The sequence below is a fragment of the Chiloscyllium punctatum genome, chromosome 3 (assembly GCF_047496795.1).
Source record: "Chiloscyllium punctatum isolate Juve2018m chromosome 3, sChiPun1.3, whole genome shotgun sequence".
Classification (NCBI taxonomy): domain Eukaryota; kingdom Metazoa; phylum Chordata; class Chondrichthyes; order Orectolobiformes; family Hemiscylliidae; genus Chiloscyllium; species Chiloscyllium punctatum.
The window spans coordinates 74,303,866-74,322,561 of record NC_092741.1 but is presented as its reverse complement, the minus strand read 5'-3'; the positions used below and the strand labels follow the sequence as shown (position 1 = coordinate 74,322,561).

Genomic DNA, 18,696 nt, shown 5'->3' with positions numbered 1-18,696 from the left:
TGAAATGGAGATCAATTTTGTTGATTTGTTTCTTGGAATTATCACCCCAGTTTAGGTCAATTAAATTACTTTTTCAGTTAAAATTAAAAAAAACTACATGTTTATATTTCTTAACCATTCCATCTACAAAATGGAGCATTCAGGTTATTGTGACTTCCATTTAAGGGAAGGGCAAAATGAACCACACTCAGCGAGGAAATAAAGTATTTCATGGACAATAACTGAGGAGATCTGTATTTGTAATGAAAGCAAATAAATACTCATCATCAATAGTTGTATTAATTGCCAGTTTGAAAGTTGGTCAAGTCAGGAACTGTTAAAGCTAACATGCAAAACTGTCATGTGCTGAGCTCCAGGTATCCATTTAGTAGACAATTAAATCATGTAGTAATTATTGATTAGCTTGAAATGGGTCTAACTCCTGCAAACTCTACAGAACAATTAAAATAAACTTGAATTTTATGAATCTTTGGTTAAATCAACTAATTTTAATACACCCAATCAAGAGGGTTTATTACACAAAAGCTTCAAAACTTGGCTGCACAGTGCCTGTTCTGCAGATATTAAAAATGAACTCAAACTTCCGACATAGCAGTAGAAAGCAAAAACCCAGTATTTGTTGTACTGGTCAAGGTCAAAAATGTCTTGCATTTTTACCCATGCCTGCAACTAGTACAGTATTAGGTTAATATTTGTATATCAAAGGGCCTTACTGTCCTGCAAAACGCTGACAGCAAGATTGGTTTGCTGAGGCAATTAATTGAGTGCACTCAGACAATCTACCTCAAAGCAGTCCTTAAAAGAGATGGCTGCAAATGCCACAAGAAAGGTGAATTTTAAAAACATATTTATCTGAATGTGAACGAGTGGTCCATTTAATCCCACTTTCAAAGAATGGAGGCTGCTGCTATCCATTGCCCACTTCCCACCCTACATCTTTTCCAATTGTTGCTCCCCTCTCTTCTGAAAGATAAAGATCCAGCCCTTTTAATAAACATCAATACTGACACCAATGTCTCTTTCCTCACTTACTACTGGGTAATTATACCATTAGGAGGCAGCCTGAATTTGCACTGCAATTTAGTAGTAATTTGCTGTCTGTAACTTGATGGAATAGAGGTCTAAGACCTTCATGTTCAGATGCCATGATCATTTGATTTGTGCATGAATGTGGACATGCCTAAATATTTGGGCCAACATGTAACCAAGGGCAATTTGAGCAACTTTCAACAGCAAGGGTCAGGAATCAGATTGAAACAGAGCTTGGTAGAATTATTATGAAAGTATTAAGTGTGTGCAAAAGTTACATCTGGGTACAATCAAAAAAGAATACAAATTAGAGCACTAAGAGAAACACTGGGTATTTACCCTTTGGGAGGATTATATTGGTTTGGAGCGAGTGCACCATGGGTTAAACAAAATGGTACCTTGACTTGGGTTAAATTCTTAACTGAGATTGCCCAAACTAGTGGTGCAATCCATTTAATTTAGAAGGCTTTTGTGTGAACTGATCAAAGGTTACAAGGTATCATGGCAAACAGAATGGATGGATTGAAATCTCAGTCTAGGAACCAGAAAACTAGGAGAGAATACCAATATTGAAAATGTGTTGCTGGAAAAGCGAAGCAGGTCTGGCAGTATCCAAGGAGCAGGAGAATCGACGTTTCGGGCATGAGCCCTTCTCCTGCTCCTTGGATGCTGCCTGACCTGCTTCGCTTTTACAGCAACACATTTTCAGCTCTGATCTCCAGCATCTGCAATCCTCACATTCTCCTAGAGAATACCAATACCCCTGTATACGCTAGCAGTTTGAAATACTTCAGTAAAGTCAACTGATGCTAGAATAATTACTAATTTACATCAGAAATTTTGATACCTTTTTGGTAATAAGTATTAAGGATAGGGCCTTAGCACTATTACAACGTAAAGGCTTCAAAGCCTTCAAATCTATTCCAGTTCTTATGATTCTTTGAACATATCATTGTATCTCTATGTACAACTTTAACATTTAGAAATGTCAGCAACACCAGCAAATTGTTGTCCTTTCCTTTCACACTGAGTGTGCCAAAAGCTTTTTTTTAAAAAAGCAATTGTTCAAAATGTCAGAAACTAATGTGTAAATAATACTGCAACATATACATATACTGTCATAAAATCATAAAAGTTATGTTCCTTCCTCAGCTTTCCTTAATCTGAGTCCTAACTTGAACTACATGACTGGGAACTTGTGTAATTCAAAAAGCCATTTGCAAAAGCACAAGATACTCATTTATATTTACTCAGACATGTGCAAATCTATTCAAGGAAATATGGGAGATTTTTTACATTTGGAGTTTTTTTTAGGTCTTTATTAATCTGTGACACTTGAAACTGATGCATTATGTAGGATTTTTGTTACCAAGACAGGTGAAATATTGGACATAATTCATATTCCCTTTTAAATTAACCAACATTTGTTTAGTAACATTATTGGTAACGAAAAAATTTAATCTCACCAGCTCTTACAAATGAAGCAAACATTTTAAGTACTTACTTGGCCTTGCTTTAGAAGTTGCAGCTCAGTATTGGAAGCTGGAGTTGGACAGGACTATAAAAGTAGTTCACTCTTAAGTCTGAGCACACCAGCACATTTCTCAACAGATTGTTTCATCATGTAAATGAAAAACTTCTAAACTTTATTGTCTTTTGTAAATGCTAATATAATCCTCCATGGATTCATCTCAGGTCCAATAGTAACAAACACATTTCAAAAACACACACCTCATAATCAATTACATACACAATTCATTTTTCAATTATATTTTCAGTTATATTTTCTGATTAAGTACTAATAACCCCTCTCCTATATCAATTTGATTTAAAAACAACTTTTCTGAGGGCACTAAATCATGGTGGTACTTATTTCGACAGCTGCCAGCAATTCTAGTAATTTCCACATTGCCATTCTTCAAACTTAAGCTTAGGCTGTGAATAGTAGGCAATTAAAATGAGAGAATACCACAGCTGAGCTGAATCCTATTCTCACCATTGTCTGGAAGCAGACACTTTACTGAGCATTCAGGAGTGAGATTCCTTCCCATTGTCTCAGATCAATAAAGTCAATTCTAACATCCTGAATGCAACTTGAGATCGGCAAACTCCAAACAGACTATGGATCGTATGCTTGGTCTACATGGTGCTATGTCAGGAGAATTTATCTACAGGTAAAATGTGTTTAAGTTAATGTGCTGACGATGTGTGTCCACAGGAATGGACAGTAAGGTTGAAGGATGTGCAAGAAATTAAAATCTGTAATTTCTAAAAGGTATTGGGAAAGGAGCCTACCAGCTATTAAAAAGCATGCTGAACTGGACACAAATTAGAATGAGAGTGGTTGATCTTTTAAATTCTAATGTATGACAGTAGAAGTCACCTGACAACAAGCAGACTGTACTATATTTTTGGTGAGGTTTTTCAACTCTTGCGTTAACCTCAAGAGTCAGTAGCTCCTACTATATGCTATAATCCACGCTTACCCTTCAAAAAAAAATAAGGCCTACAAAATACCATTCAAAATAAGCCTTTCTTTCAAATAAATATATCTTTATAAAGTTGTTGCTTTACAGAATCTGAACACTTCTTTTGTATAAAATCTGCAAAGACTAATTTCTTGCATTCGTGAAAATAGAAAGCAAATTTTTGGAAGAGCCACAGAAGATGTGTTTGTTCACAGCATACTGAAATAAACTGAACAAATAAATTAATCTTAACAAAATGATGCAGATGTGTTCCTGCGGTCCTTAAAAAGGGTCCAAAGCATAATTTTATGGTAATTGTTGACTATTACAACTATAGTAGCTTGACTAATCTTTAACCGATGGGAAAAGTCTTTTTGTTTTAAAGATAATGAGCTTTCTTTGACCCAAACAAGTAAAACAAGAAGTTCCACAGAGTTCTTATTGATTGTTTTAATCCAGCTTATATACATCCTTCAAAAAGGATATGATCTCTAACAAAAATACTTATTTTGACATCATGGCTGTAACTTGCACAATTCTAATGACCTACCTCCCACCAAAGAACAAGTGAAAGGGTGTGTGTGCTTGACTGAACATCTGATCATGATATTCAGCCTGGCACTATACTCATCAATGCAACCAATATTTCATTTATGTCATATTTTCAAATCCTTTGTAAAACTTATGCCAAAGCTAATTTAGAGAATGTAAACAATCACAGTACTGTTAACTCCACCTGGCCTAGCTGCATCTCTCATAAGCCCATCTATGCTCCATGCTAAGAAAAAAAAATAAAGTGCAATTATCCAACTTCTTGTTGTCTAACAGATCCATTGAATTTCAGAGGACAGTTTCAAACTTGATATTTGGAAGAATATCTCTGCCCAAACAGCTGAAGGGCATTTATAATTTTGTAATAACCAAATCAACACTAAATGAAAGAAACTTGAAAAAAAATCTATTTAGACCAGAACACTGAGGTTTCAACAAATTTTTATGAATTTCTTGGACAAATCTACAATTGATCCACAGAAAAACAAGAGCTCTGATTTTTAGGCTAGGATAAAACGTCACAAATGTGGTTGTGACTTAGTGCCTCCAGGAAACATCACAAAAAGTAAATGATTACACACCCATGATTTCTTGAGATGCATGCTTTACAGGTGTTGCACTCAGCATGTGCTAGATCATCCCATATGTTTCATGGGTGTCATTTAATCTTTCAAATTCAGTGTTCCAGTATAACTGCAAATTCTATAGATTATATATTTATTTAATGTTTAAAACTTCATGGAGTTGTGCCACATAAAAGTCATATTTAAGGAAAGAAAGCTATTGTGGCACCGCAATTAAAGACAGCTATCAAGTTACTAGCTGTACCTTTTATGAAAAATTCTAAAATTTAATGTAAAATAAATTTCTTGCTGCAGGATAAGCAACTTATCAAATTGTATGGACTAGTTATGCTGAATGCTGGATCTCACTTCTACATTTCAATGACTTGAGAGAGCAATTTTAGTGAGTATTACTGCAGAACTCTCCAAAACGTGCAGCACACAGAATATCTTTTTTTTAATTAGCATTGAGCCCGGGCAATGACTTTTACTGAAGGTCTGACTCCATTAAAAAAAAGGAATATATGATAACCAAAGGAAAATACTGCTAGCCTCTAAGGTACAAGTTAACATCTGGCATTATGGTAAAAGTGATCAGTGGGACCCAACACTCAGTTTGTCTTGGTTTACATATTTTCTTCCCTCCTTGTAACATTTTAGTTTAATTGCAGTTTCATACAAATAATTTATTGCCACAACTTTATCTGAAACATCTCTCAAATCTAAATGATGATAGAACTAAAATATTCATGGAATGAAATTAAATACTACCCTATTTAAAAAAAAACTAAAATCAAAGTTTGTCAGATGTACAGAAATCCACTTACAGAATATAACAGAGGCCCAAACACTGAATTAAGTTATCCGTAATAGGTAATCTTCCAATACAATCAGTCGTTGTGTGTATAACCAATAGTCTTGGGACACAGCATAGAAATGATGGCTCGTGCTTTCCATTGCCTCATGATGTCCCCTGCCGCTTTTGCTGCTGGGCTCTTATGTATTCTAGCTGTTTCTTACATTGTTGATAGTACGTGGATAAACTTTTGTTTTCTTCCAAAAGTTTCTTATGCTCTTGAACCAACCGGGAGGTATTCTGTTGATCTTTTTCATCCTGGTCCAGTTCTGCTATTAGTTCTTGCCTTTTAAGTTTAGAGGCAAAAAAAAATTTGGAAAACCTAAATCAGTTTTACATTTTTCAACAAAGTCACTGATAGAAACATATTTCATAGCACAATACTCATTCATTAGTGAAGACTTAGAAGAAATTTTGCAGAGTGGTACCAGAGATACAGATCTTCAGCTAAGTGGAAAGATCTGGAGGATCTAAGCTTATCATTTTTGGAGCAGAGAAAAGCAAGAGGAGACTTGATAGAGGAGTTCAAAATCACAAAAATAAAGGTAAATAAACAGAAATTGTTTCCAGTGGCCGATGACAAATAAACATAGGCTACAGAATTAAGATGTTTGGTAAAAAGACCAGAGATAACAAAAACAAATTAAAAAAAAATCACAGCCAACTATTTTGGTCTGGAATTGCTTAGGAGGGTGGTGGAAACAGGCTTAATTGTAACTTGAGGAAATTAGACTAGTACTTAATGGAAAAAGTAATACAGGCTATGGAGAATTGGACTAGTTGAATCTCTCTACGAAACAGCTGTAACAGGATTGTATGTTTACCTTTGTGATGAATCAATTAACCAAGATCTTCCTTAAAATAAATCTTTCAGTACTTTTAGTAATGACTAATAAAGCCAACAAACAGAATATTGTATGGAAAGTACAGCACAGAAACAGGACACATCGCCCAACTAGTCCACAGCTTTATGCACCATAAAAACCCTTCCCATTCTATCTCATCTAATCTGCCAACATACTCTTCTATTATTTAATGTCTCATATTTATATCTAGTTTTATTTTAAATTATGTTTTATTATTTGCCTCAACTATTCCTTGTGGTAATTAGTTCCACACTCTTGCCATTGTGTGCAATAAAGATCACCTCTTGCTAATAATGGCAAATAGAAAGTATCTCAGTTTTAGGGTCATAGCACTAAAAGAGTTATGCAGCTGAACCCTGTCTGTACATGTCTAGTACTACTGTGTTTAAAATTGTGCTGAAAAGATACTGCATGCTAACCATTGTGCACCATTATAAGGAGTCTGAAACAGGAAGCCATTTGACCCTTGAGTCTACTGCATTCTTCAAGTACATCATGCCTAACCTATACCTTAATTCCATTGACCCACCTTTATTCTAACTTTCTTCCAAAGTCCTGTCAATTGCAGACGAAAACAGTCAACGTACATCACTTTCATCAGGGTAAGTATTATAAATTTCCTCTGCCCTTTATGTGAAAATGCTTCTTTGACATTGTTGAAGCTGCACTCATCCAGATAAATAGAGTGTATTCTACTGAATTTTAGACTGAAGAATTAATAGTGGAAGATAAGGAAATGGCCAACGAATTGAGCAAGTATTGTGCATGATACAGGTTACAAGTATGATCCCAGAAATACTGAATAACCAGGAATTGGAAGGGAGGGAGAAGCTCAGGAAAGTAGTACTGAGTGAATTGTTGGAACCATAGGCTGCTATGCGCCTGGGTTTTGATGGACTTCATCCTAGAGTCTTACAACAAGTGGCCAGTGAGATAGCTGATACATTGTTATACAGTGTGCCACAGGGATTGGGGCTCAGTCGTCAATTGTTTGCAACATTTATATGAAAGACTAACATGACAAATTTTCAGTAGTTACAAAGACAGGTAGGAAAGTATGGAGTAAAGGGGATACACGGAGGTTACAAAAAAAATTGATAGGTTAGGTACGCCAGCAAATATCCTGCAAATGGCGTGCAATGTGGGAAAATATGCAATGGTTCCTTTTGGCAGGAAGAATATAGAAAAATAAGACTGCGGAGCTCTGAGATACAGAATGATCTGATTGTTCTTGTGCATGAATCACAAACCAGTAGTATACAGGTATGGCAAGTAATTAGGAAAACTATTAGAATGTTATCATTCGTTATGAGGGCAACTGAATACAAAAGTATGGAAGTTGTGTTTCACTTGTACAGAGCACTGGTGAGACCAAATCTGGTATATTGCACACAACATTGGTCACCTTATACAAGAAAGGATGTAAATGCATTAGAAGCAATTAACAGAAGATTTAATAGTAAGTGTCAGGAATGAGTAGGTTGTCTCATGAGGTCAGGCTGGACAAGCTTCACTTATATCCACTGGAGTTCAGAAGTGTAAAAGAGCCTGATTGGTACATACAAAAGATCCTGACACAGATTAGCAGGGTGAATGTAGAATGGTTATTTCCTCTTATGGAAGAATCTACAAATAGGAGTCAATGATTAATCATCAAGGGTTGCCCTTTTAAGATAGGGCAAAAAAGTTTCAGAAGTTTAGTGTCATTGGGTCTCTTTTCCTAAAAATATGGTAGAAATAGAGGACTTGAATACTTTTAAGGCAAAGGGGATAGATTCTTGTTAAGCAAAGGGATGCAAGTTTATATGGGGTAAGTGGGAGTCCAGATTTGAAGCTTGATACTGATCAACCATGGTCTAATCAAATTGCAGAGCAGCTTTGAGGGGCTGAATGGCATATTCCTGCTCCTGATTCATATGTTTCTACAATGCATCATCTGTGATTAGCTAAACAAAAGTTAATGATAGTATGAGATTTAAAGCAAAATAATATAATTATGCAAAGATGGGTGACAGTTCATAAGACTGGACAGAATGTAAAACAGCAAAATAACGAAAACTTAATAAAGAAGGAAAAAGTAGAGTTTTAGAGAAAGTTAGCTAGAATCATGAAAACAGACAGTAGCATTTCTATGGCTATTTAAAAAGGAAAGGAGTTAAAGTGAATGTTGTCCAACAGATAGAATGGGAAATCAATAATGGGAAAATAAGGAGATGGCAGATGAATGGAATAGACATTTTGTATCAATCTTCACTACAGAGGATAAGGAACAGCCTAGAAATTGCTATAACTCAGGAAATGGAAGGGAGAGAAGAACTCAAGAAAATGACCTATCACCTTGGATGTGGCACTGAGTAATTTCCTGGCATTATGAACTGACAAGTCCCTTCTGATGGACTTCATTCTAGAGTCACAAAGGTGGTGGCTATTTGAATAGTTCATACATTGACATTAATTTTCCAAATTTCCCTTGATTTAGGGGAAGGTTCCATTAGAATGAAAAAACAAATATAACTCCTTTATTCAAAAAGAGAGTGAGACAGAAAGCAGGAAAAGAGAGGCCAGTTAGCTTATCATCTGTCAGTGGGAAGATAATAGGAGCTATTCTTAAAGACTTCGTAACATGATACTCTGAAACGTTCAAAGCAACAGGCATAGTTTGTGAAAGAAAAATGACGTTTAACCAATTTATTTGAGTTCTTTGAGCATGTAACATGTGCCAAGGGTGAAGAGGAATGTACTGTGTTCTAGAAATTCCAAGTACATTTGATAATGTACCACATCAAAGTTCAATGAAGAAAATAAAAGCTGACAGTGCAGGGGTAACACATTGGCATAGATAGAAGGTTTGCCTGGTAACAGGAAATATAAAGTACGCATAAATGGATCATTTTTTCTTTGGCAAGAAATCCATTGAGTGATGTGCAACATGAATCAGCGCTGGGGCCTCAACATTTTGCCATTTACATAGCTGATTTGGATGAAGAGACTGAAGGTATAGTTGCTAAATCTGATGACACAAAAATAGGTGGAAAAGTACTTTGTGGTAGCATACTTACATTGTCTACAAAGGAGTACAGAAAAGTTAAGTGTGTAGGCAAAAATGTAGCAAATAAAGTATAATGTGGGAAAATGTGAGATTATCCATTTTGACACAGAATAAAATGAGAACACAAATGATGAGATATTGTGGCTATCAGAGATCTGAGGAGTCTGGGTGTCCAAATACACTAATCACAAAACGTTAGTGTGTAGATAAAGCATTGAGAGATATAATAAGGTATTTCTTCTAGAAATTCAAGTACGTTTGGTAAAATACCACATCTTTTAGGCCATTTATTGCAAGGGGAATGGAATACCAAATTAGGAAAGTTACGCTTCAGTGCAACGATAAGACCACATCTGGAGGAAATACATAATTATTTTGGAAGCAGGTCATAGAGAGTTTTCCAGACTAGTACCTGGAAAGGGTGGCTGTCTTAGGAGGAAAAGTTGGACAGGCGAGGTTTATACCCGCTGGAGTTTAGAAGAACAAGAGATGAATTGACTGAAACAAACAAGATACTGAGGGGTCTTGTCAGGGGAAAAATGCTTGGGATATTTTCTCTTCTGAAATAATTTTGAACTAAGAGTCACTTTAAAAATAAGGTATCACCCAATTAAAGAAGACAAGGGGAATTTTTCCCCCACAGAAAAATGAGTTTTTGGAAAGGGTGAGGAAACAGGATCTTTGAATTTTTTTTAAAAAAAGACAGAGGTAGATAGATTTGTTGTTAAGTAAATAATGAAAGATTATCAGAAGCAGACAGGATTGCGGAGTATTCAGATTAGCCAGATCTTACTGAATGGCAAAGCAGGCTCAATGGGTGAATAGCCTACACTTAGTCCTATTTTTTCATTTGTATGCTTACAACCATCAAGGTTCACATGCTTTTCCTGTTGTTTATTTAACTAATGTCTGTTATCTAAATGTTACTTTGCAATAAACAAATTTAATAAAAACTACAAAACTGCTTAAGTTCTTGACCACCTCTCACTGTAATTTCTGATTTTTGAACTTTTAGAGCTTAGTCAGCATGGGTAAGTATTCAGACAGGGTGAGAATCTTTTAGCATCTTTCAGAGCTTTAAAAGTATTGCAGAAATGCTTGATAACTAATTAAGTATTTTTGAAGATTAACTGATGCTATTAGGTCAACAAATGTGGAAATTGATTTGAATACAGCAAGTTCCTACAAACAGCATAGAGATAGAAATCAGATGATCTACTGTACTGGCTTTGGTTCAGAGATAAATTGTTGATTGATCATTGCAACGAATACTTCTGCTGCCTGAATAACGTCACAGAATCTTCAAATGTCTACCTGAGGGGTCTTGGGTTCAGGTCTCATCTGAAAGAGGACATGTTCGCCAGTGCAACACCCTTCCACGCTACAATAAAGATTATCTGCTCAAGTCCCTGAAGTGGGACATAATTCTAAAGCTTTCTCAGGTAAGAGTGCAGTGCCAAGGTTAACACTGTGTTTTCTACATTGTCACAGGTGCAAAGTCCTGGAATTTCTAGGAACAGCACTGTGAAAGCTCTTTTAACACAAGGATTGTAAAGGTTACAGGGAGAAACTGGTGACCTTAAATCGCTACTTTTGTTCTAGCAGCAATGGAAGGGAGCTCCTGATTAAGCAGCCTTGAGTTGAAATGCAATCTGCAAGATGATACAAGCAGCAGTCAGAGCTTGCCAAAAAATTGAAGGGATGGATGTCAAGTCTGGTTGCCAGGGTGTCACTTAAGCAAACCTACATGGACTCAGATGGTGTCTGGGTTTTATGCTGTTATAGCTATTCTTATTTGAATATTGCATCACACTCCTTACTTAAATATTTGGAGTTATTGGAGAAGTCTTGAGGGATTAAAAAGGTGAACCATGAATCAATGAGCCAGCATCAACCCTGCCCCTACTCCAGTGTTGTAACTGGCATACCATTAGCTTCTCATGAATCTAGAAATGGAAAATATGGCCTTATTGACCATGAACTGAGAATAAATAATAATAAAAAAGACATCACTGAATTTGTAACAAATAATTGTCTCATTCTCACTTCACCATAGTATTAGAGAACATTTCTGTTATTAAATCAACCACTGTTATAACAAAGCAAAGACAATCAACTCCCACTTACTTTCTCTGTAGTAGCAATGCTATTTCAGTTTGGACTTTCAGGTATTCCTGAGCCATTTTGCAATGCTGCTCAAATACAGACATGGATTCTTTGGAGTTTGGACATGGAGCTAATGGCTGAAAAGAAATGCAAACAGACTGTAAATTCAAATGTCTTTAAACATGTTGTTTTAAACCATTCTAAAAATAAAGAAGGATCTAAAAACTACAATTGGAAAAATAACCAGGCAGGTTCATCTGCCCTATTAGGAAATGTGTCTGAACATAGATTAGGTTTTTCAAAATATACAAAAATACGAGATTAGAGCCAGTCTAGGTCAAGAAGATCAGGGTTGACTCTTCTACAACCTTCTTGTAATATCCCATGTTCTGTAAATTCCTGAGTACCCAAAAGTCTATTGCCCTCTGTTGAATATACTAATTATGTGTACATAATTCCCTCGGATAGAAAATTCAAAATATATGTACTGAAATATAACTTCCTGTCAACCATGTACAACAAGATCCATATCTTTCTGAATGCAGAGTTTCACAATCCATTTGAGTGAAATAATTTTTCCTCAACTTAGCATTACATGGCCAACATTTTATTCTGGAACTGTATTCAAAATCCCCACCCAGAGTAAACATTTTCAGGCCCCTTTTAAGGATATTGTCAGTTTCAACTAGATAACCATTCATTCTCCCTCCAGAACAAACATGTTCTTCTTTCAGAAAGGAGACCAAAACTACACACTCCCTTTACTGTTAGTTTGTAATGTGCAGCTTGCTTAGTTAAGTATGAGGATCCATCATCTTTCAGTGCGGCCATGCACATTTGTATCTCAAAGTTGTCAACTTGTGTAAGCATTGCATGGGACCAGTGGAGTTGCCAAATTCAAGGGAATTTTAGTCGAAATGTGGCTTCACCAATGCTCTGTATAGTTGCAGAAAGACATCTTTACTCTTGTCCTCTAATCTCATTGTAGGACAACTGACATAACATTTACTTGTTTTCCTTCTATTAGAACTTTGTTGTCATGTACACAGGGATTCATGTCCTTTGGAATGTAAGCATTCCTCAGTTTCTCAATATTGTGCAACATATTTTTGTTATTGCAATCAAGCAATTAGTATTTTGCCATATGTATTCCATCCTGTGTTCATGCCCACCTGTCTATTTTCCATTCCCCAAAACTCTTACTTCCCAACAAACTTTGTACCGGCAGTAAACATGAATAACATTATACTCAGTAAATGGCTTAGTTCGAAGTATCAATCCCAGTGGCATATACATGATGTTAGAATGGACAGAAAAAGAGCAATAAGTGCCAAATTCTTACTTACCTAAGTACACAGCTATGGATGTGGAAAATAAGTCGACTCATACCACATAAATCCAGAATCTTGTTCATACATAATCCTTTAACAAAACTAAACCTATACTCATCAGCCTTGGAAACTGGTTGATATAATCACTTTGCTAAGAGAATGGCTATTAAAAAAGATGTGCATTTATATAGCACCTTTCATGAGTAGTGTGCATCTCAGTGCATAGCCAATCAAGACATACCATTATCTCCCAGTTTTTTCACTGTGTGGATTATTAGAAATTAACCCAGAAAAACAACAGAACAAGTACAAACTTACCGAAGCGGTGAACCTCGGTACCTAATGTGATCAAACAAAATTTGTTTTAGGCAAATCTTAAAAAGTTCTTACCTGCAACTGGTGATCTAGGGTAAGATATGCCATTGGGATAGAGTTATCAGAACCATTTGTATCTGTGAAATAAATAGCAAAGCATTAACTTAAATTATTACATGCTGTGATAGTATATTTTCTCAGGTTTATTTATGGGAACTGAGTTCAAATCTTGTCAAGTCCAGCTGGCAGTAGGCAGCTGCTTGCTTAGTCTGGTAAGGATAATCACAAATTAAGTAAGTTCAAAAGATCAGCTGTTTGTTCAAATGGATTTTTTTCTATCTATAGCTCCACGCATACTATCCAACCAAGGCAACATTTTTCATCATGTTCTCTTCTCATTATCACAGTTCTGCTTGGGGCTACTTTTAAGCCTCAAGTAGATGGTGCACAGATGTTGCTTGTAAAGTGTGATGGCGCAGTCACAAAACTCTTCCATGGGTCGTACATGGATCTTGGTCACCATTTCTCCACTGGGCAATGATGAGCTGCAGCTAATCCAGTTCTGAGTATGGAGAATTGTTTGAAAGAAAACACGTTAACCATTACTATATATAAATATTAGCAACTGGCCTTAAAGCAACCTCCTTTTGGAGCAGTTCATGATAGCATAGATGATTAAGAAAAAATCCTTAAAGCTGACTAAAAATTGTTGTTTGTAAATTATACAAAATGGTGTTTCAATATTCACTATAATATGTGCTTTTATCATTGTGTACCTCCCCCTGCAAGTCAATTTGTAGAGTCGTAGAGTCATACAGCACAAAAAGAGACTCTTTGGTCCAACCAGTCCATGCTGACCATAATCCCAAACTAAACTAGTCCCACCTGCCTACGCTTGGTCCATATCCCTCCAAATATTTATTATTCATGTACTCATCCAAATATCCTTTAAACATTGTAACTATAACTACATTCACCACTTTCTCTGAACGTTCATTCCACACATGAACCACTCTCGCTGTAAAATAATATTACCCTACATGTCTTTTTAAAATCTTTCTCCTCTTACCGCTAAATCTCCCACACTAGAAGAGAGACACCTGCACTCACCTTATCTATACCCCTCATGATTTTATAAACCTCTTTAAGATCACTCCTCAATTTCCTATGTTCCAGTGAAAAAGTCCCAGCCTATCCAACCTCTCCTCATAACTTAACCCTCCATTCCCAGCAACATCTGGGTAATCTCTTCTGAATGTTCTCCAGCATAAGAATATCCTTCCTATAATAGGATGACCCAGAAATGGACGCAGTACTTCAGAAGAGGCCCCACCAATGTCTTATATAACCTCAACATGAAGTCCCAGCCCTTATACTCAAAGATCTGAGCAATGAAGACAAGTATGTTAGAAGACTTTACCATTCTGTCTGTCTGTGACGCAAACTTCAAAGAATTGTGTACCTGAACCCCTAGGTCCGTCTGCTCGACAACACTACCCAAGGCCGTATTTTTAATTGTAGAATGCCTGCCTTTGTTTGTTTTACGAAAATGCAATACTTTGCATATATCCAAACTAAGCACCATTTGCCCATCCCATTGACCCAATTGATCAAGACCACTTTTTAATTTTAGATAACCTCTTCACTGTCCACTAATCTTGGTGTCATCCACAAAGTTACTAACAATGACTTATGTTCTTATCTAAGTCATGTATAAAAATGACAAAAGTGGATCCAGCACCAATCCTGGTGGAACACCATGGGCACGGGCCTCCGGTATGGAAAAAATTCCTCGACCATCATCCTCTGTGTCCTGCTGTTAAGCCATGTTTGTACCCAATTGACAATATATATGTATAAAAAATATGAAATACAATATATACAAAACAGCATAAGGACAGGCTCAAAATGTAAGATAAATAGAGTCATAGAGATGTACAGCATGGAAACAGACCCTTTGGTCCAACCTGTCCATGCCGACCAGATATCCCAACCCAATCTAGTCTCACCTGCCAGCACCCGGCCCATATCCCTCCAAACCCTTCCTATTCATATACCCATCCAAATGCCTCTTCAATGTTGGAATTGTACCAGCCTCCACCATTTCCTCTGGCAGCTCATTCCATACACGTACCACCCGCTGCGGAAAAAGTTGCCCTTTAGGTCTCTTTTATATCTTTCCCCTCTCACCCTAAACCTATGACCTCTAGTTCTGGATTCCCCGACCCCAGGGAAAAGACTTTGCCTATTTACCTTATCCATGCCCCTCATAATTTTGTAAACCTCTATAAGGTCACCCCTCAGCCTCCAACACTCCAGGGAAAACAGCCCCAGCCTGTTCAGCCTCTCTCTGTAGGTCAGATCGTCCAACCCTGGCAACATCCTTGTAAATCTTTTCTGAACCCTTTCAAGTTTCACAACATCTTTCCGTTAAGAAGGAGACCAGGATTGCACGCAATATTCCAACAGTGGCCTAACCAACCAATGTCCTGTACAGCCGCAACATGATCTCCCAACTCCTGTACTCAACACTCTGACCAATGAAGGAAAGCATACCAAACGCCTTCTTCACTATCCTATCTACCTGTGACTCCACTTTCAAGGAGCTGCACCCCAAGGTCTCTTTGTTCAGCAACAATCCCTAGGACCTTACCATTAAAGTGTACAAGTCCTACTAAGATTTGCTTTCCCAAAATGCAGCACCTTACATTTATCGGAATTAAACTCCATCTGCCACTTCTCAGCCCATTGGCCCATCTGGTCCAGATCCTGTTGTAATCTGAGGTAACCCTCTTCGCTGTCCACTACATCTCCAATTTTGGTGTCATCTGCAAACTTACTAACTGTACCTGTTATGCTTGCATCCAAATCATTTATGTAAATGACAAAAAGTAGAGGGCCCAGCACCGATCCTTGTGGCACTCCACTGGTCACAGGCCTCCAGTCTGAGAAGCAACCCTCCACCACCACCCTCTGTCTTCTCTGCTTCTCTTTTCATCATGGAATTTTCTGAAATGTTTATTGACCTCACTGACTCTCCTTTTCACAACACAGTCCCTCAATGGATAGTGGGTTTAAAGACATTGATTGCTCCTGCATACCCTCTCCCTCTTATCTAATCATTTGAGTTGTGATTCTCTACCTTCCTTTGAGTTTGAATCAGCCACAAGTCCTTCCAGTCTAAGCCTATAATCTTCTTGTGACAGCCTCTTATGATACAGTAGTACTGCCCCTAAGTGCAGGTAGCTTAGATTGGTTCAGTTGCATAGAAAATAATAGAAAACTTGGGGGGCTGGGGGGAAGATGCGGGGAGAGAAGATGTAGAAGTTAAAGTTCCAGCACAAGTAGCTAACAGGACAACAGAGAGAACGGGGGCAGTCAGTGCAGGACTGAGGATGTTATACTTCAATGCACGCAGTATATAAAACAAGGTAAATGAGCTTGTAGCACAGATTAAGATTGGAAGATACAATATTGTGGATATCACAGAGATGTGGCTCAAAAGGGGATCAGGGCTGAGGACTAAATATCCAAGGATATGTGTCCTATTGAAAGGACAGGCAGATGAGCAAGCGGGTAATATTGCCTAGTTAGTAAGAACTGAAATTAAATCAATAGCTCGAAGTGATATAGAATCAGAAGGTGTAAAACCTGTGAGAGTACGAGTGAGGAATTGCAAAGGGACAAAAAAAAAAGACTATGATCGGAGTTCTTTACAGGTCTCCTAGCAGTAGTCGGGATGTGGGCCAGAAAAATAAATCAGCAGATAGAAAAAGCATTTCAGAAAGCAGCCATTACAATAATCATGTCGAGGTCAATATGAAGGTGGGTTGGGGAAAAACAAACAGGTTGGTAGTGGATCCCAAGGAAAGGAATTTGTGCAATGTCTATAGATGATGTTTTGGAGCAGCTTGTGGCAGAGCCTCGTAGTGAACAGGCAATTGAGAGTTATAAGTTAGCCAGAAAAGATCAAAAGAGAAGGTGAAGAAGTGCCAGGAGGGAACATGAGAAGTTGTTGGCGGATAAGATTAAGGAAAATCCCAAGGCCTTCTACAGGAATATCAGGAATAAAAGAATGACTAGAGTAAGACCCGGGCCAATCAAAGATGATAGTGGGAAGTTGTGTGTGGAATCTGAGGACATAGGGGAAGTGCTTAAAGAATATTTTTTGTCAGTCTTTACATTGGAAAAGGGCAATGTTAGTGAGAATACCGAGATACAGGCTACTAGATTAGACGGAATTGTGGTTGACAAAAGAGGTAGTTTTAGCAATTTTGGAAAATCTGAAAATAGATAAGACTCCTGGGCTGGATGGGATTTATCCTTGGATTCTCTGGGAAGTCAGGGAGGAGACTGCAGAACCTTTGGCTTCGATCTTTATGTCATCATTGTCGACTGGAGTTGTGCCAGAAGACTGGAGGATAACAAATGTTGTTCCCTTGTTTAAGAAGGGGAGTCGGGCCAACTCTAGTAATTATAGGCCCGGTTGTGGGTAGGATATTGGAAAAGGTTATGAGAAATAGGATTTATAATCATTTGGAAAGGAATAATTTGATGGAGGATAGTCACATATGGTTTTTTGAAGGGTAGGTCATGCCTCACTAACCTTATTGAGTCCTTTGAGAAGATGACAAAACAGGTGGATGAAGGTAAAGTGGCTGATGTGGTGTATATGGACTTCAGTAAGGTGTTTGATAAGGTTTCACACGGTAGGCTATTGCACAAAATATGGAGTTTCAAAATTTAAGGTGATTTACCAGTTTGGTTCAGAAATTGGCTCGCTGAAATACGATAGAGGGTGGTGGTTGATAGGAAATGTTCATCCTGGAGCTCAGTTACCAGTAGTGTGCTGCATGGATCTGTTTTGGGGCCACTACTGTTTGTCATTTTTATAAATGATCTGGAGGTGGGTGTAGAAGGATGGGTTAGTAAATTTGCAGATGACACTAAGGTAAGCAGAGTTGTGAAAACAAAGGATGTTGTGACATATAAGATGCAGAGCTGGACTCAGAAGTGGTAAATGGAGTTTAATGCAGAAAAGTGTGAAGTAGTTCACTTTGGAAGAAGTAACAGGAATGCAGAGTACTGGGCTAATGGTAAAATTCTCGGCAGCATAGATGAACAGAGATATCTCTGTGACCAGGTGCATAAATTCCTGAAAGCTGCCACCCAGGTTGATAGGGTTGTTAAGGAGGCACATGCTTGTTGGTGTTTATTGGTAGAGGGATTGACTTTCGGAACAACAAGGTCATGCTTCAGCTATACAGGGCACGGTAAGGCTGCACCTGGAGTATTGCATACAGCTCTGGTCACCGCATTATAGGAAGGATCTGGAAGCTTTGGAAAGGGTTCAGAGGAGATTTACTAGGATGTTCCCTGTTATGGAAGTAAGGTTTTACGAGGAAACACAAAGCGAACTGAGGTTGTTTTCGCTGGAGAAGAAGGAAGTTGAGAGGTGACTTAATTGAGACGTATAAGATAATTGGGGGTTAGATAGGGTGGACAGTGAGAGCCCTTTTCCTCGGATGGTGAAAGCTAACATGAGGGCACATAGCTTTAAA

The 18,696-nt window shown here is 37.6% G+C and overlaps 1 protein-coding gene across 4 annotated transcripts in view; it reads right to left on the bottom strand.

Annotated features, from left to right (window-relative positions):
- Nucleotides 1-3,932: 3,932 nt before the first annotated feature.
- map3k7 (mitogen-activated protein kinase kinase kinase 7) overlaps nt 3,933-18,696 on the bottom strand; it is a 133,941-nt gene continuing 119,177 nt past the window's right edge. For all 4 annotated transcript variants that reach the window (XM_072555100.1, XM_072555102.1, XM_072555125.1 and 1 more), the window contains 3 exons: nt 13,211-13,272; nt 11,511-11,626; nt 3,933-5,754 (listed from right to left, as the gene is read on the bottom strand). In XM_072555100.1, the coding sequence (XP_072411201.1) occupies nt 5,574-5,754; nt 11,511-11,626; nt 13,211-13,272 (359 nt within the window). In that variant the 3' untranslated portion in view covers nt 3,933-5,573. The remainder of the gene's footprint in view (nt 5,755-11,510; nt 11,627-13,210; nt 13,273-18,696) is intronic.